General features: G+C 40.4%; 1 protein-coding gene across 2 annotated transcripts in view; it reads right to left on the reverse strand.

Moving 5' to 3' along the window:
- Positions 1 to 564: 564 nt before the first annotated feature.
- GNB1L (G protein subunit beta 1 like) overlaps positions 565 to 19896 on the reverse strand; it is a 739619-nt gene continuing 720287 nt past the window's right edge. For both annotated transcript variants that reach the window (XM_044068696.1, XM_044068697.1), the window contains exon 7: positions 565 to 1850. In XM_044068696.1, the coding sequence (XP_043924631.1) occupies positions 1584 to 1850 (267 nt within the window). In that variant the 3' untranslated portion in view covers positions 565 to 1583. The remainder of the gene's footprint in view (positions 1851 to 19896) is intronic.

Here is a 19896-nt window from a genome sequence, read left to right on the forward strand (position 1 = left end):
AAAAAGGTAACCACTGGATTATACTCAACAAACTTTCCATTAAACATATCCTTGGCTTCAGAAGTAGCATAAAATCTCTTTAAACAAAACAGATTTCTTCTGTTGTTTCAGAGTGACAAAGATGCCCATGTAAACAGAAATAATTAAGCTATAACTTGTTTGTCTTTTTGTCTTTTCCTGGTTAGGGGTCACCACAGCTGAACTCCGGTCCGCTAATGATTGGCAGTAGATTTTTATGGTGGTGAGTTGCCAGCCTGATGCCCAACCTTCAGTGAAGGCACGCCCATTCACGCATGTCTTTTAGAGGCCCCTCGACCACAGGGAGGATATGCAGACTCCACATAGAAGGCACTCCAGCCGAGAATCAAACAGGAGAACCTCTTGCTGCGAGGCAACAACGCTACCGCTGTACCACCGCGGCTTAAATAATTAAGCTATAACTAATGTAACAATACACAGTTTTTAGTCAGGTTAAGATAAAGGCATTATTAATGCAGTGTTCAGAATTAAAACAGAAGATTGCAACTACATACAAAAAAAGACATGTTACCATGAAGAAAAGAATTTTGACTTTCTAAATGTTGAATTTTATTAGAAAAATGTAAAACAGCTTTTTAACAGGTTATAAATGGCTTTAAGTGCACGTTTCAGTCGTACTATTTCACATCGTTATGTTTCTCATGGTATTAATGAATGGGGTCAAAGAACTGCCTTTAGATGCTTACCTTACCGGTGATTAATGACTAGCAGATTGGGTTCTAATTACTCAAATACAACTAGCCAAAGTTACCAGTTATCTTAGACTGAAACACAGTTTCTTACGTACAGTGTCATTGCTATTTATGTAAGATTGCTGTGAGCTTTAAAGGGAGTTTCTCCTTTCCCCACTGTTGCACAACTGTAAACTTAATGTACATTTAGTGTGTGTGTGTGTGTGTGTGTGTGTGTGTGTGTGTGTGTGTGTGTGTGTGTGTGTGTGTGAGGGGGGGGGGGGAGTCTGGCTTACTATGAAATCTGAAGGTGGCCTGTAAGAGAAATGAGTTTTCAATCAATTGTTATTGAGGAATAGTTATACAAATCAATGTCTATGTCAACAGCTGCTTGGAAAAGGAAGGAATGAGCATCTGAAGGACAGCTTTTTTTGTGTGTGTGTGTGTGTGTGTGTGTGTGTGTGTGTGTGTGTGTGTGTGTGTGTGTGTGTGTGTGTGTGTGTGTGTGTGTGTGTGTGTGTGTGACTAAACAATACCCGATACAAGGATCAGCAAATGTTGCATTAAAGGATGGGGTGGAGCAGATATTTTGTATCTATGCAAGAATGTGTACAGTGACATCAATGTATATCTAAGACAAAAAAGTAAACATGACTGGGAAAAAAACAGAAGGAGTCACTTCCAAGTAAACCTTCACTGCTTGAAAAATAAGATGTTCTTTGAAATAAAAGTGTAAATGGAGGAATATCTTTTCTTGGGGAGACAAGAAGGATGTCTGAATATGTTTGAGAAGAAACATACAAAAGAGTATCTGTCAGCCTCCTCTAGTCTAATGTGAAAAAAAAAAAAGAGTGCAGTCTCTTCTACTTGCTTTTATGTCTCATTATATATGGACCAGATACTTATACGCTGATCTTTGGATCCAGCTGCAAGCTGTCTCTCTGCAGGCTTACTGTGATCTGAAAAGGCAACACAGTGTACACTGTCTGAGTGGTACTGCAAAACAGCCAGAGGTCTGATTTTCTTCCATCCAAATATCCGGATGCGATGATCCCATCCAGCAGTTGCTAGGATTCTACAGTCTTGTCGAATCTGGATATCTGCTATGCCAGCATTAGTAAGTTCAAGTTGCTCATGAAGCTAAACATTGAAATTCAGAGAAAAAAAATTAACACGGACTGTTGTAAAGCACAGTGAATGAAAGCAATACCACAAGAACAATATGTGGTTGTGTGGTCATCCAGTTAGTTTCAATACTAATTCAACCGTGACAAAATTAAACAGCACATGTATTTATTAAACAATTAATACAATGAAGGTGGAAGACAACAGTATTTAAAAATTCTGAATCGAATTGCAAAACTCACAAACAAGTTTCCCTATCAAGACCATTACCAACCACCATAAAGATTATTAATGTTTCTCTTACTTAAAGCAGAATATTCTCAGTTGGCAACAATACCAATGAGCTAAGACATTTTCCATAAAATTTGAGTTTCTGAACTTGCTGCTGTTTTATTTTGTTTGCATCGGTTAAGTGTAACACCTTCAGTGCTGTACAGTCATGTACCATATGGAGAACTGAATGCAGATCTCCTGATGCCCCTAAAAATTCTCCCTCAGATTTTATATAGGAAACAAACAGTAAGGTGTATCGATAAATACAGCTGACGTCAAATACATGGAAAAGTAAAAAAACAATAAAGTCACCATGAGCAAGCAAATGTGAGGCATAATATAGGAATGACAAATCGTAAATTAAAGGAAAGAATAGGCAACCCTATATCATATATAAACAGAAGTATGATTACAAATGCACTTTATAAGCATATCGCTGATACTGATGTACACTTTTAAATGTATGATGTTAAGTATAATTCATGAACCCTTATAAGAAGGAGATATTATACATTTAACTGAAAAGGAAGAACTTAACTGGATACTTAGGTTAATAGCTCACATTTCTCCTGGGCTGAATGGAACTGTCACTTTAAAACCATGTCCTGGGTAATTACATAGAGATGTTCACTGAATTTTATTAATTATGTCGCATGGTTTTAATGGTTTGCTATTTGAACAGCGATAGTTAATTCTTTGATATCTGTCTGATGAAGCCTATGGGCGAAAGTGTTTTTACTAGCATTTTTTGAATACGTTTTGTGAATAAAAAGTTTTAGACTAGTCCTATTTTCATGGTTCCGTTGACTTTATTGTTTTTGATTTAAGATTCTATATAGCCTCATGGAAAGAATAAGCACTCATTCAAACAATTTATGAAGTAATTTATTCATTCATTATTTATTTATTGACATTTGTTGACTGGGAAAGTCCACTGGGTCAGAAACCCATTTTCAGTGGAGGCCTGGGGAGAAAAGCTCCACAAATAATGAAAAAAAAAAACTTTTATACAAAAGATTAAATAAAAAAGCAACTATAAGCAGAAACGTACACTGACAGAAACAGTTTTAGTACAATATATGGATCTACATTACATTATGTACAATGCAAATGCAATAATACCATTGGAGTATAAAGAAAAGAGGTGAAAGGTTGATAAAGGAGAAGGAAAAGGTAAAACGTTTATGGAGGCTTTGATTTTTCAGCACAGGACTGTTAAGCTAGAAGCTTTTTAAGGCAGTTTTGAAAGGTCTTACTATGTCATGTTGTGTGATGCAGGAAGGTAGGGTATTCCAAAGTTTTGTAATACAGTAAGAGTACAGGCTTTTCCCTGCATTTTATTGGGTTTGATTGTACTTAGGAGCTGTTTATTAGTTGAGCAAAGTATCTTGGTGGGGTTGTATGTTTGTATGACAGAGTGGAGAGAGGGGCAGCGTTAGTTAGGTGAACTGAAGGTAATGAGAGAAGCCAAGACAATTTAGTTATGAAACTGTATGACAGTGGTGTGTGTGATTAGGTGCCCCTATGGCAAATTTTGCTATTTTAATTATATGTTTGTAGTTTATTGATAAGAGATGTGTGGAGGTTGGTGAAAATAGGGCTACCATAGAGAAGGGAAGGGATAAGTAGTGTGTTCGCAAGGCTGATTTTTGTTTGTTTATCTAGATAGAGTTTATGAAGAGTTTTACCAAATTTGAAATGGGTTATGAATATGTTGATCAAAGCAAAGTTTATCATCAATAGTTATGCCTAATAATTTTGTGGTTTTTACCATTTCAAGTAATGTGTTGTTGTGAGGGAGAATTTTAAAGTCCAATGGTGGTGTTTTTGTTGAGAATAATAGGAGCGTGGATTTTTGGGGTGTTAAGCAGAAGTTGTGCATTGTTTAGCCAGGTCTCTATGGATGTAAAGGCATTCTGTGTAATTTTAATAAGGCTGGAAAAGTTGGTAGCAGAAGAGATGATTGTGGAATTGTCTACGTACTGGACGAGTGTGCTGTGCCGGGATGCCTTGTGGAGATCATTGATAAAAACATTAAACTCAGAGGCCCTAAGATAGATCCTTGGGGGACTCCTGTGCTATTGTCCAGAAAATCAGATTATTTGCTTTGCCATTTGACGGATTGTTTTCTATTATTAAGGCAGCTAGAAAACCATGCCAGAGTGTTTGGGGAACAACCTATTTTTCCTAGCTGTTGCAATAGTTTGGGGTGTGATACTGTGATGAATGCTTTGGATAGATCTAACAATATTACTGAGGTTATGAGGCCAGCAGCAAGAGCCTTGTTGACTGTATCAGTGAAAGAGAGTAGAGCTGTGGTGGTATTGTGTGCAGGAAGACAACCATGTTAAGTGGGTGCTAGGAGGTTATTTTCTGAGAGATGATTTAATAACTGAGTGTGGATCCATTTTTCTAGAATTTTAGAGAGTGGTGACAGTACAGAGACAGAGTGGTAATTTGGGAAGTCATTGGTATTACCACCTCTATGCAGTGGTGAAACAACAGATTTTTTTCCAGACAAGAGGAAATGTGGATTCATTAGTATATTAATGGGATAGGAGATTGCTTCAGCTGCAAGTTTTAGGTATACAGATGGCAGGTTAACAGCAGAGAGAGAGAGGATGACCTGAGTTTGGTAAGTAGTCTGTAAACTAGGGAGGTGGATACAGGTTGTTTAGTAAAAGATGGAGCTGATGGAGTATTATCAGAGGTTTCAAAAGAGGGGAGGAAAAGGAGCTGGGTCTATCTGGAGTATGATAAGGGGTAGTTGCTAGGTTATTTAAGGTTGTGCCATTAGAAGGATATGTGTCTTTGACTAATTTTAGAATGGTATTGATAAAGTGAATATTAAATGTACAAGCAATTTTCAGTGCATCTTTGTCAGGGCAGGGTGTTGGGTTTTGCAAGGTTCCTGGATTAAGTAGTGAAGATACAGATTTCCAAAATTTTTGGGGATTATTTTTTTGATTGGATAGCTGTGAGAAGTAGGATTTTTATCATTTATAACAAGTTATTTAGCTTTATTTCTAAGTTCCTTGTAATTTAGTTTGTTTAGAGGGTTTTTGTTTTTTTCTGCCAAATCTTCCAAGCTTTATCTCTTGAGATTAGAACTTGCTTTGTTAGCCAGGGGGCATGATTGAGTTTAGTCCATTTGGTGCATATAGGTGCAAGACTATTTAATGTATCTAGAAAGATTTTATTGAAACAATTTATGGCATCATCCAGTGGTAATGATTTTAGAGGAGTCCAAATTTGTGCTGTTAGAATATTTATTAGTGTTGTTTGACTGAAGTGAATGAGGTTTCTCGATGACCTCTAGGAATGTGATTTGGAGATTTGATTATGAATTCTGTGAGTGAAAGCTGGGAGATGGTCGCTTAGGGTATTGGGATGGGTTCTGGTGTCAGTGCAATTCTGTGGGTGAGATAGTAGGATCTAGTTTAGTATTGTGTCACTTTGATTAGGTGAAGTATTTGTGGGGCTTGATATAAACTGTGTGAAACTGTGTAGGTTTATGCTCCTTGCAGGGGAGTTAGAGATTAGGTTTAGCCAACTGACATTTGTGTTCCCAAGAATGATGGTTTCACAGGATATATTGAGATTTACCCAGGACAGGAAGTCTTCGAGAGTAGGGATATTTTGTCCTGGGGAAATATAGAGTAACCAATACATATTTTTTATGGGCATTGACAGGAAGGGATGTTAGTAAGGCCTCAATACTGCCAAAAGTAGGGATTTATTTTGGGAAGACTGTCATTGGTAAGAACTAGTGAAAGACTAGAGCTACACCCCCACATTTTTACGGAGTCTGTCTTTGCAAAGGATGTTATATCCTGATGGGATGACTTCAGTATCAGAAATATGAGGTTTTGACCAGGTTTCTGTCACTGCAACAATGTCAGGGGTATAGTGAGACTGCCAGGCTTGGAATTCAGAAATTTTATTGCATACACTATGTGCATTAATTGTTACAAAGGATAGATTTGGATTGGTGGAGGACAAGGAAGTTGCTAGCAGGTTACTGGGGCCTGGATGAGGATGAATATCTCCACACTGTGATAGTACTATAAGGTGGTGTATAATTGTTTGAAGGTTACAGGTAATTAATGAGGATTGAAGAAAGGTGCTGTGTGCTAATTTAAGTTTGGTATTAGTAGGTGAGATTTTCAATGTAGTTAGGGGTATACGGCTGGATGTAAACAAAGGGGAAGTGATATTAGAGTAACTATTTATGTTTGTTTGTGTAGGTATAGCCAAAGTTATGCATATTGGAGTTGAGGTGAATATATGTGCAGGGGGTGAAGTACTTTGGGAAAGAGTGAGTAGAAAAGCACTAAGGGTACTTAATAGGGAAATAAGTAGTATGTAATTTGCCAGAGTGTATGTTTAGGACAAAGTTTGCTAAGAAATTAGTGAAATATTGTTAGTAGTGAAGAGAGATGTGGAGGAGTAGTGGAATGTTCTGGTATAATAAAGGAAAGAAGAAGTGGGAAACTAGAAGGGTACAATTAACAAGTGCAAGGAATTTACTGGTTGTTTTGCAAAGGAACGGGATGGGCTAGAACACTATAAGGTAAAGAAAAGAGGGGGTGGGTGGAAATGGGGGTAGGGGAGCAAAGTGAGCCAGGAGCAGAGTGGAGGGTGAACAGAGCAGGCTGGACCTGGATCCTGACTGTTGCTTGCGAGCAAAAAATAACCAGTGAGTACGTAAGATAAAACAGCAGTGTTTTGCTTGGATAAAACACCACTGTTATTGAGGTTATTTTGTTGAATCCTGCCTATAGCAGAGTTAAAATGGCTAGCAGGAATGTTTTGCAGAAAGAGGCTATAAAGGTGAGGTTGCTGAGCACAGACAGGAATCTAGCTAAGTGTGTATGCCACTTACAGTGACTACCAATTAACAATGGGCAAAAACTTTTCCAGATAGACAGCAACTTTTCTACTAAAATTTTCTAAATGCACATAATGTGTTCCAGGCAAAGTTTTCACTGCAGGTTTCTCAAATTGTTTAGAAGTCCTTTTAAACTAAAAGCAAGTGGTCCAGGGGGAGAAAGTGCCCATGAAAAAGAAGGAGACTAGCTAAAAAATTAGATTCATATGCATATAATGTGTTCCTGGCAATGTTTTCACTGCAGGTTTCTTAAATTGTTTAGAAGTCTTTTAAAGTGAAAGCATGCGGTCCGGAGGGGAGAGGGGGTGCCTGCAAAAAAAGGAGGAGAGTAACTAAAAGTGGTGTAGACACGGTGCAGTTACAACAAGAGTGTGAACATGCCATTTTCATCATACTTCTCGACCTGCAGACATTGAAAATAGGAACAAAGGCCTTTGAAAATTATGTACATTCAGCCAACAATCTGGACATCTAATTAATGTAACATTTGAATACAAAATAACACATAACTCTTCCCATTTCTAGTGGGAATGTGAGATACTACTCAAAAAGACATCTGAAAAACAGAGTGACAAAAATGATGGAAAAATATAAGCACATTATTGAAGAGACAGTGTACAATCTGTAGACTTTAATGAACCGTATTGCAAAATTCTACCACAAAAGGTCACCTATTTTTGTTTCTGAAGGGAGATGAAATATGCAAGTCATCTTTCTTCATATTGTAGCTACCACTAGTACATATTGCTCATGTAGTGTGGTTTTCCATGTTCGAGACAGCTTCAACTATTGTGTGATGAGAGGAAGTCAAACAATTGTGCGAAGGGGTAAATCAAGCCTGAAAATCGGGACATACCTCCAAATACAGGTACATAACGTACAGGGGTAAATCAAGTCTAAAAATGGGAATGTTCCACCAAAATCAGAACACTTGAGAGATCCAATTCTCATGAAAGGTGAAAGAGAAAGTCCACTTATATGAGGTGATCGCTATAACCTATAGATCTTGGAAACTGCACTGTTAAAGCAAGTGTGACAGATCATGTGCTGAAAGAGTGACAGGACCTCTTCTGTGGCTTTTCCTTCTTGACTTTTTTCTTTTAAGCTGACCATATACCAGATCCATCACATTCTCCATATAAAAAGATGTTCTTTCATCTCAATTTTAGGTCTTTCTGACTATCACAATTATGCAGAAAACACATTTTGCAGATAGTAAAAAAAAAAAAAAAAAAAGGGATGAACATGTCCGAATAACAATGCATCCATTATTCAAAAATGTAATGCAAACTGTTATTCTGGTTTATTACAAGTGAAAAGAGCAAAGGAATTGCACCTGATGTATCAAAACTGTCTCAAAGAGCCAATGATTTGGTGGGTACCTCACTTATATGTACTGTCTTCTTTAAGATGTGCCTGCAACTGGTCTGACCTGAAGCTGACAGCAGTGTGATGACTCCAGATGTAGACAGGAGCCTGCTATCAAAAAATACCTTGTGAGTACTGCTCTACAAAAAGAACTTCATAAAAGTTAAAAAAAAATGCAAGACCAACTGACTGCATCACACACACTATCAATGGAAATGTTGCAGTGATGAGACCACTGTAGAACCATGTTGCTCAGAATCAAAAGCAAAGGATTTGTTATATTTTTCATGGTAGAAGTCAACAAATTTAGGTACTGACCTTACAAGGTATCATATGGCGATCTTGCCACCCCCAGCAACCCAGAGGCAAATGGAATGAAAAGCTGAAGGTGTGATGCTGAGAGGTTTGATCTGCAGAGGTAAAATCCAGGATGCCTGTATACAGCACTTTCTCTTTACAAGATTTCTTGGAGGGGATGGTGAAAGGGTAACGAAAGATGGAAGAATTCACATCCAAGATGAAGGAAACCACCTGAAATTATCTAAGATTTTTCTGCAGGGTGGTCATCTTTCTTTTTTTATTTTACTATCTTATGTCACATCTCATAAAAACAAAGGACAGATAATACAACACAGATGATTACAGAGAAGAGGGGAAAAACAATGATCAGTAAGATGTGCCAGTCATACAGGTTAAAAAATGCAGTCAGTACAGCAACGGCAAAACACATGTGATTTAAAAGCCTGTGGCAGGACGACTGACATTACAGGATGGGATAAAATGTCTCCACTGTATAGGACCATGGCATACTGCAGGACTGCAATTAATGTATGCATACTGGACATTGAAGCTAGGCAGAAGTAATTTAGACAGACCTGTGGAGGTGACAGTGTTTAGAAAGGTAGCTTACACACTGCGGTACCATGCCACAAATAATGCATCTCAAAATGCCATCAGGAATACATACATAAGGGAGATGTAATCCCCCTTGTAATACTGCACCCTGGCAAATGTATAAGCAAGTGCAGTGGTCCATAACGACCAAAATTTGAATGGCCATGGTATGCCAGGCATACATGGTACACTTATGAGTAGTGAATGTGCACTTATGCAGTCCAACATGTCAAGGAGACAAGGACACTGTATGGTATCTGCATGGTGATCACATAGTTATGAGGCACTAAACTATACAAACTTTAAAGTGACCATAGCAGAAACCTACACCCTTAATGGAAGAGTTATGCTCAAGTTCAGTACATTTTGCAATATGAAGAGACTGGCAGAAATACCCAGTAGTAGTAATCTCAGTAGCACAGTTACAACACGAGATATAATATAAAGCAACGCAAAACTATACGTGATGGTTAAATTATTTAACAGCCTTGAAAACTTGGACAGTACTGAGCTAACCAAGTGAAGCAGAGACATACAGGTATACCAGCACTTCAGTATACAAACCATGCCTGGACAGTCTTACCTACCACTTTTGGCAGGTTAGACTGCTCTCCTGAATCTTAACAGGTGTGAGAAGAACAGAAAAGGAGAAAATGAGCACAGTCATACCCACGGACTTCACTATACATGTGTAACAGTACAATAAGGCCTAATTATGTAAAAACAATCAGCAGGGAGTCATACGTACTACAGTACTCTGGCTATCCCTCCCTAAGCTATTCTTCTTACTGAGAAAGAAAGTAATGGTGGTGCTCTGTCAGGTAAACATACCAATGCTAGCAGTCCTCACCACAATAGGTGATGCCCATGGCATCACTCACCTACCAGGTAAATGAATACCAGACATACAGATTATAATGGGGATCCTCATGTAAGTTTTTCAGAAAGCACCCCCAGTGATGCAGATGATGTAGGTGGAGAAAGATTTTTGTCTACCTGCTACATGACACATGAATCCTTACAAAAGCCACAGCCACTTGTCACGTTGGCACAATTCTCTTAATATGCCAACAAGGAACTTAAGAGCACTATTAGAAAATGTAAAGCACAGTATGAACTTAAGGTCGCTCTAGATACCTAAGGAAGTCAGAAATCTTTCTTCAGTTATGTCAGGATATAAAGAAATAATGTTCAACAACGCAGCTAGCTCATCCATAATATTACACATTACAATCCCAAGGATATAGATAATATATTATAAGGTACATTTATGCTAACTTTACCTCACCTACCCAGATTGCTGTGCCCACTACCCAAGAAAATTTAGTTTTCCCTGAAACTGCCTTGGACCAAGTCATAGAATCCCTGTCAAAAGGCAAAGAAATGTTTCTCTGGGATCAGGCAGCACATCTGCCTGAACTTATCCACAGGGTTTAGGTTCATAGGTTCGTACTAGGCTATCTGCCCTAGGGCATTTATAAGCCTAGCCAGAGTGTGTGTGGCTTTCACCACCCCTTAGGATGAGAATACTACACCCTTTTAGGGTTTAGTTTACTGTGCCTCTGTCTAGTAGTTCATAGGTTCATAGGTTCGTACTAGGCTATCTGCCCTAAGGCATTTATAAGCCTAGCCAGAGTGTATGTGGCTTACACTACCCCTTAGGATGAGAATACTATGCCCTTTTAGGGTTTAGTTTACTATGCCTCTGTCTAGTAGTGACACAGAGATGACCCCCGGGGTAAACCTACGATCTCCCATCCACTCGTCGAGATTTCTCTTGAATAGAGTCAGTGAGGGGCTCTGCCTAACATGGACTGGGATTCTGTTCCAGAGTGTAGGGAGCCTCTGGGTTATGAATCTGTCCCTCCAGCACGTCCTATTTATTTCTGTGTTGAGGTTTAAGTCACTTGTTCTCGTGGCTCTGATGGATTTGGATTTTCTGAGTGGAGCATGTCCATTAATTCAGGATTGGACATGGCCTTGTACGTCAGGCACAGATCACCTCTGAGTAGGCGGTATGCGACTGAATAGAGCTGGAGTTTTTTCAGTCGGGCAGCATATGACATATGTTTAAGACCCTTAATCCTCTTGGTGAGGAACTTTTGGGGTCTTTCCAACTGCTGCAGCTGTCGGGTGAGATACATCCCAAATGGGGCATTGTACTCAATCATTGGCCTGATAAGAGAAGAGTACAGGGGCACAATGACCTCTCTTGATCTAGATGTGAAACCCGTCATGATAAGGTGGGCAATATAGAAGGTCTTCCTAACCACTTTGGCAATGTGAGTGTCAAATGAGAGGTTACTGTCAACCTGGGTCCCTAGGTCCCTGATTACCTCTTCCGTACTTAACGGATTACTGCCTATGTGGTAATTTGTCGGTACCTTGTTTTTCCCAAAGGGTATGACTATACATTTTTTGGTGTTCAGCTTAAGGCCATGGCTCTGGCACCAATTATCCATTTCTATGAGGCCTCTCTGAAGGATGTTTGTGTCCGCTGGAGTATCAATTATGGCGCCCAGATTGCAGTCATCTGCGAACTTTGTCAGCCACAATCCTCCTATGTTTGCCTGTACTTCGGAAAAATAAATGCCGAACAAGAGGGGTCCCAGGACTGAGCCCTGTGGGACACCACTTGTGACTGGCTTAGAGTCTGACATAGCTCCAGCAACTCTGACCCTGTGGGTTCTGTCCTTGAGCCAGTTTGCAACCCATCTTGTGACATATGGGTTTACATTTAAGCTGGTGAGTTTGTCTATGATGCCCAAGTGGGGTATTGTGTCAAAGGCTTTTGCAAGGTCAAGGTAGGCTGTGTGAACTGCCTTACCCTCATCAATGGCCTTAGTGACTGTTTCAAAAAAGTCGACCAAGTTCAAAAGGCAGGATCTGCCCTTGACAAAGCCAAATTGAGTAGGATCCAATGTCTGTAGGTCCCCAATGTCTTTGTTTATGAGTTCCATAATGATCCTCTCCATAGCTTTGCAGACCAGGCTCGTCAAGCTTATGGGGCGGTAATTTCCAGGGTCCGTAGAGGCACCGCCTTTGTGAAGTGGGACCACTGTTGCCGTATGCCACTCTTTGGGGACGTATCCTGTAGTAAGGCTAAGATTAAACAGCAGCCTTATGTGTGGGTTTAGTTCCTCTTGGAGTTCATGTAGCACACAGCCCGGGACACCATCCGGTCCCATTGATGCTGTGTTTTTAGCTTTAGAGAGGGCGGCTCTCTCCTGGGCATCTGAGATGTTAGGGAGGCTACACTCTGCTGGGATAGTTATTTCTCCTTTTGGGGGGGGGAGGGGGAAGAGAAATTTGCACTGAACCTGTCTGCCAGAATGTTGGCATTGTCAGTGGGTTCAGTGTATTTTGTGTCATTTTGGACTAACTCTGAGCATATCTGGGAGTTTCCACCCAGGTTTCTAACATAGCTAAAGAAGGCCTTGTGATTGTCTTTTGCGATTTTTCTCTCAAAGTTGGCCTTGGATGATTTTATGAGTGATCGTACTTTTTTGCTAGTACTGATCAGAGACGCTTTCCCTTTTAGGGATTTTGCTCTGTCATGTAGTAGCTTCCTCCTCCTGTTGTAAAGTTTGTTTATGTCTGGGGTCCACCAGACCGGGCGCCTGCCTTTGGGGGAATGGGTCTTGGTTTTATTTGGGATTGCATGATCCATGCATTCTTGAAGGTGCCCATAGAAGGCATTTGCAAAGGATTCAGCAATGTGGGTTATGGTTTCCACTGGCCCAGGGGCCTTGAAGGATACCACTTCAGTCTTAAGAAGTGTGAAGTTTGCTTTTGAGAAGTTCTTCACTGTGGTTTTTTGTGCAGGGGGGGGGGGCGGGATGTGGATTTCCAGTGAGATTAATTTATGGTCTGATCTTACCAAAGAGGGATATACTTCTGGTGTGGAGCATTTTGTCCCCATGTTTGTGATGATCAGGTCTAGTATATTGTCTCCTCTTGTGGGAATGGTGACTAGTTGTTCCATTGAATTTGAGTTTATGAATTCTAGGAACCTTTGGGCTAGGGTGTTGGGGCTTGAGTAATGTTCCCAGTCTATGTTTGGGTAGTTGAAGTCTCCCAAAATGATGGTATTTGGAGAGACATTCATACTCTCCTGTGTCTTCAGGAAGGCTGTGTGGGGTTCCTGAGTTTGAGAGGGTGGTCTGTAGCATGCTACAAACTGTAAGGCAGTTTTGCCTATGGTTAGTTGCACCTGGATAGTCTCCGATGCTTTGTGCGTTGCCACTAACCTGGAGGTGTGGGTATCTTTGATGAAAATGGATACTCCCCCCTCGTTTTGTGGTTCGGTCCAAGTTTTGGGGCCAGAAAGCATGATATGAGGTAAAACATGATAGTGCTGGGGTGCTCTCAGGAGCCTTGAACCAGGTTTCAGTCACTGCACAGACATCGATGTTCTCCATACTGAGGAGGGCTTCGAGGGCGTGCATCTTGAGGTTTAGACTTCTGGCATTGAGCAGCATTACCCTTAGTTTTTTTCCACTTGTGTTTTCTAGGGAGGTAGGTTTGTCATTTGAGCCTTGCCTAAAAATGGCACTATGGGGGTGGCAAGAGCCTTTGCCAATATCCGGAAGCCCAGGGGTGACAGGTGCAAGCCATCCCTTGCGAAGCAGCGTGGCTTGTCAAGCATGTCATCCCAAGCAGACAGACATTGGATCCCCTTAGAGTGACACCAGTAATTAAGCCAATTGTTAAAACTGATCATTTTGTCTTTGTACTGTGTTATCATTCTTGGTGAGGGTAAGATGCTGCTCAGGGTCAGGGTCATACCGGCCTGGGCTACATAATCAGAGAGCTCCTCTATGTCTCTTTTCATGTAGTCCAGGGAGGTACGTCTCAGGTCGTTCACACCTGCATGTACAATGACTGAGTCATATTTGTACTTGCTGTGGAGTGACCTGAGTGCTTGTGTTATGTGGCGGATTCTAGCTCCCGACAGGCAGCTTACTGTGACCTTTTCCTTGTTCAGTCTGGTGAGTGGGACGTCAGTGTCTCTGACTATGGAGTCACCTATTACAAGTGTGTCTGGCATGTTGTTTGGCCTTAAGGGCTGTGACTGTTTAGCACACTGACTTTGTGAACTATGTGTTGCATGTGCTATGTCTTGAGGTGGTGGTTGCTTGGGTGTCTGCTTTGGAGGCCTCTGTTGTTTTGGTAGATTTTTAATCAGCCTCCAGTATGTTTTGTGTGTTTATGTGTTTGGTTTGCAGTTGTGATAGTTCTATGTGAGACTGGGTTTGTGGTGTGCGTGGTTACCTTCTCCTCCTGACTGGTCTTGCCAGTACTGAATTGAGAGAGCTCAGCCTCCAGTTTGGCTATATAGTTGCATCTCTCGCATATATTTGTATTTGTTGGGAGGAGGAGAGGGTTGTCTGTGTACATGAGGCAATTGTAACATTGCCTCAAGATTCCCAGATTCACCAGCTGAACAGGAGAGGACGCCAGCAACTGACCCTTCGACATGCTAGAAATAGTGAAAAAGATTGCTGTGTAACTGAGTCAGAAAAGACCTATAGGGAAATGGGTACTCAACAGAATTTAGGTGAATGAAGTACTTTCTTTTGTTTAAGAGTGCTTTACCTGTGTAAAAATGCTTTAGGAGCAAGTGCTGAGCTTTTCAGATAGAGTATAGGCTGTTTAGATTGCAAGTAGAACAGTTCTAAGGGAAAAATTGAAGAGCAGACTTGGCAGAGCCAGAAAAAGTTTAACCTTGTTTAACCAGCGCTGCGCTATGCGCACAACCGCGCAAAGCCATGCAAATGCGGATTTTAAGCAGTGAACTACAAAAGAGCTAGGAATGGTCCCAAACAACCAATTACTACAGCTTCTTGTGCTGAGGTCACTTCCCCCAAGGACAGGTAGGCTGCTCAAGGCTCCCCACTCCCACTGGTGAGCAAAGAAACTTCCTTCTATCCAAGTAAGGTAATGGACAACACAGGAACTACACCACAGCCCAGAATACAGCAATGCCTGTATACTGGTCTAAACTAGTCGAGGAAGGCGGGAAAACAAGGATTATTTTTTGTTTTTTTTTGTAGAAACACACAGAAAATGCAGAGACAGTGATAAATTAGTTACACAGGCTAGCACACTTTAGTGGGCAGCCTCCACAGTTAAATTAAACAAACAAACAAGCAAACTTTCGATTAAATTCGACTAAATGTAACTTTAAGTGCAGATTTTAAAATAAATGCAGTAATCAGTAAAAAAACAGTTCAGGCTAGTTCAAAGTAAGCAACAGAAGCTATTTCCAGTGAAAAAAAAAAGCAAAGATACTTAAATCCAGAAGGTAGTCGCTTTTTCGAGTTCCTTGGTGCTAGGACCACTCTGTAAACCCACGTGGAGCTTTTCTGAGCAGTATAGCCAGAAAAAAACGCCCAGAGGCAGATTTTAAGCAGTGAACTACAAAAGAGCTAGGAATGGTCCCAATACCTGGTTTGTGCCCAATACCTGGAGAGCTGCAACTCTGACTCCCTTACACAAGGGTGGCCTCTCTACAGACCCAGGTAAATAAAGGCTCTCCATAGCATAATATACAAAACCATGGAATGCATCATAGGAAAACTCATTTATGTAGCCATAAGCAACTTAAATGACCTAGACTCCACTCAGTTTGATTTTGTGAAGGTCAGGTCCTGTCTTCTGAACCAATTAAAATTCTTTGAAAATATTACAGAACCTATCAACATTGGTCACTCTGCACACTGCTTATCTTGACCTGCTTTTGAAACTGTCCCTTACAGTTGTATTATTGAAACCCCTATACCATTTGCTGGACTGTAAAATGGCTGTGCAACAGATCCCATGCAGTGAAAGCTGCTGGTATTCTCTCTGAACATGAAAATATAGCAAGGAAAGTACCAGAGGCACCAGTGCAGGGCCTGTTCCTGTATGGCATTTATTTTGCAGACATACAAGACAATATTCCTGAAGTGTGGGTGACTACGTTTGTTGATGACTACAAGCTGGGCATTATCTGCTCATCCAATGATATTAAACTGCTCCAACAAGAGCTGGAATATGTGCATAACGTTTGTACTGAAAAATCATTTTAAACTAAATGCAGAAAACTGCAGCATAGTAGCATTCAACAAAAAAGATGTTCCCATTTCATATGTTCTAAATGGCACTCCTCTTCAAAATGATAAAGTCATAAGTGATCTGTGTACTTAGGTGGACAACTCTCTCATTCAATCATCATTTTCCACCATAATCAGGAAATCTTTCTATCTGAGCTAGTTAATTTCCAATGGAATATCTTCAAGATCCAAAGAAATCATCATGCCATTGTCCTCTTCCCATATCAGACCCCTCATCAAATATAGTGCCCTTTGGCATGTACAAATCTAAAACATATTTCTCAACTAGAAAGGTCCCAACAATTTTAACCAAAAACATTGAAGGCCTTAAACTCTTCAAGTATCCCGACAGATTAGTACAGTCCTCTTTATGCTCAGTAGCTTACCAACTGCTCTGAGGCGAACTGTGTCTCACTTTTTGAACCATGGAATACCTAATCATATTTGACCTCCTAAATCACTGGCTCTACAAACACCTGAACTAAGGACCTATATTTATACCAACAAGTAAACAAGATTCGCTGGGGGATAGGTTATGGATTCAATATATTCACTGCCTATGGAATAGGTTATTATTACAGGTCAAGCAAAGTACTATTATGTCTGACTTTAAGGCAAATCTTGCTGATTGAATGGAGAGACATACTCGCAATCAGGGTTATGTATGGTCCTGCTTGATTTGGGAGGTGAGCACTATTCAGTGTTCATAAAGGGTGGCAAAAACGTTTATGTGTATCTGCTTAAAGATGCATATGCCTAGGCATCTTATGGTCCTTGTGATCACTTGCTTAGTATTGTTCCTATGTTCCTCTGGAATGGCAGCTATTGCACCAATGCATGTCACAGAAAGTACAATACAGTGAGAACTTACCATAACAGTAGATGTCTGCCTGAGCACTGCTGTGGTATTACTAGCAGATGAGATATCTTGCCAAGGATAGCAGTATGACCGGACAGCATACCAAAGCCTGTGTGCCTTCCTCTCATGGCGTGCATCCAACATATGACCCCATCCCTATGGATGCAAGAGGTATATAAGGGATGAACAGGTGCAAATTACCTCAAGACTTTCTTACCCCAGACCAAAGAACTACAGCAGACGTAGAGGCAACTACATACAAATGTACAAGTAAAAAGAGGAGAGGCGGTAAAAATACAAATCCAGCTCAGCTCGAAAAAGAAGAAAACAGGAAAAGGAGAGCGGGGTATAATACTGTACCAGTGATCAGTCAGACATCAACTGCTACGGTAAATTGTTACACAATTTGGCTATGCCCTTCCTTAGCTCATTGTTGCAGTATTATTAGCAGATGACAGATTCACAATGCTGTCTAGAAAGAAAGGGTGGAGAAAGACTGAGCTGATTTATGGTTTATAAGACCCAAAAGGACAGACCTAGCATACCCTGCTCTAGCCTTACAGAATAAATCAATTTTGTAATGTTCAGCGAAAAGTGCGAACTGAAGACCAAGTAGCTGCTTTGAGGATAGATTTAGAATCCATACCTTTGAAATAAGTCTCAGATGAAGCTACAGCTCTAGCAGAATGTGCTTTAACTGGAGCCTGCAGCTGTTTGGCATGGAAAGAATAACAAAATGAAATAGCTTCAGTAATTGCACAATCTACTTGAAAACAGAATTCAAGCATTTGTCTTGAAAAGATACAAAAATCAGGTCAGAATTTCTGATAGTTTTGGTTTTATCTAAATAAAATCAGATATGGTTGTGCATATCAAAGAGTGCAAAATTATCTCTCCATTATTCTGAGGAGAAGGAAAAAGATATGTTGATGGACTGATTCAAAGAGCTCTCACTAACAATCTTAGACGTAATGGAAGGATTAGCCCCAAGAACAACCGTATTCTTATGGAAGAATGAGAAAGGATGCAATTACCATCAGTGCTTGCAGCTCTAACATCATTCTAGCAAATGTCAAAGCTACAGGCAGCAGTTTTCCAGGAACAGAGATTTAGACATGAAGATGCAGTAGACTTAAAAGGAGGTAGGGTAAAGTTTTGTCAGGACATAGTTCAGATCCCAAGAAAGGAGAATGTCAGTCCTTGGAGGCCTGATATGTGGGATGCCTTTCAAAACCCGTTTGCCCTCAAAGTGAGTACAAAGTGGTGGATCCAGAAGCAAGAAAGCAGAAATGACTGACAAAACATCTTTAACAGAAGAGAATGACAGTCCACCTTTAAGCAACTCACACAAGCAAGAAAGAATGTTAGGAATTTACAGTCAATAAGGGTCCTGATGCTTTCTGTTCCATCATAAAGAAAATCTTTTCTACTTAGAAACATAAGATTTCCTTGCAGTTTGCTTTCTAGCCTCTTGTAAACCTATATCACATTCTCAGTAAAGTGGTGCTTAAAAAGTTTTAAAATTATATCATCCAAAGAGTCAGATGCAAGGTCTGTAGTAGGTTGGTGTGAATTAGAGAACCTTTGTTCTGTATGAGCAAGTCCTGTCAGGGCCAAATTTTTTGGCTTGTCCTTCTTGATTTGGAGAAAGATCTTGGGAATTAGAAGAAGTGGAGAGTATGCATAAAGAACTTCCTTTTCCAAGAAAAAGACATGGCATCCATTCTCAAAGCTTGGAAGCATGGCACTCTTAACAGAACACCCTGAGATGTCTATTATATACTAATGTCTTTCGGCTTTTCTCGGTTAGGGGTCACCACAGCGGAACACCAGTCCGCTAATGATTGGCAGTGGATTTTTATGGTGCCGAGTTGCCAGCCTGATGCCCAAACTTCAAAGAAGGCACACCCATTCACGCACCTACCTGCATGTCTTTAAGCGTCACTTGACCCCGGGGAGGACATGTAGACTCCACACAGAAGACGCTCCAGCCAAGAATCGAATGGGAGAACCTCTTGCTGTGAGGCGACAATGCTAACCGCTGCTGTCTGAGGAGTAAGTACCCCACTAATAGGCAATGTCCAGAAAGATCTCTCTGTTCAGCAACAGATTGTGATCTGCCCAAAATATCTTCCACAATGTTCTTTGCTGATGGAGTATACACAGCTTGAAGAAAAATGTGCTGAATCAATGTGCTCCAAGCAATGAAAGCCAGCGTTTATGTTACTGTACTATTGTGTGTATAAATGCATAAAGGACTTGCAGCCCAGATATAATGAAGGGATTGAAGAGCTAGAACAAGAGCCTTCATTTTATTTGTTTATATGTCCCTTCTTCTCTTTGTAAGACCATACACCCTGACCCTGATGCTCTTAGAGCAAGCTACCCATAGCAGATCTGAAGCATTTGTGAATACTTCCTGGCAAGTGAAACAAAAAAGGCACTCCTGTGTTCAGAGAAATCTGGTTTCTCCACTAAAGACATTCCTGATACATGAAAGGCAAGAGAGTAATGAGGAAGGTTAATGGATGGCAGTGATGAGTCCAAACTGACGAGAAACCATTGTATCATTTTCATATGGAGTCTGACATAAGGTACTATAGGAACCGTTGATACAATTTACACAACATTTTTCTTAAACCTCAGGCCAAAGTCAAAGAAAGAAGGTTTTGAAAATAA

Source organism: Protopterus annectens, chromosome 4.part0, assembly GCF_019279795.1.
Source record: "Protopterus annectens isolate FY-2018-M chromosome 4.part0, PAN1.0, whole genome shotgun sequence".
NCBI classification, from domain to species: Eukaryota; Metazoa; Chordata; order Ceratodontiformes; family Protopteridae; genus Protopterus; species Protopterus annectens.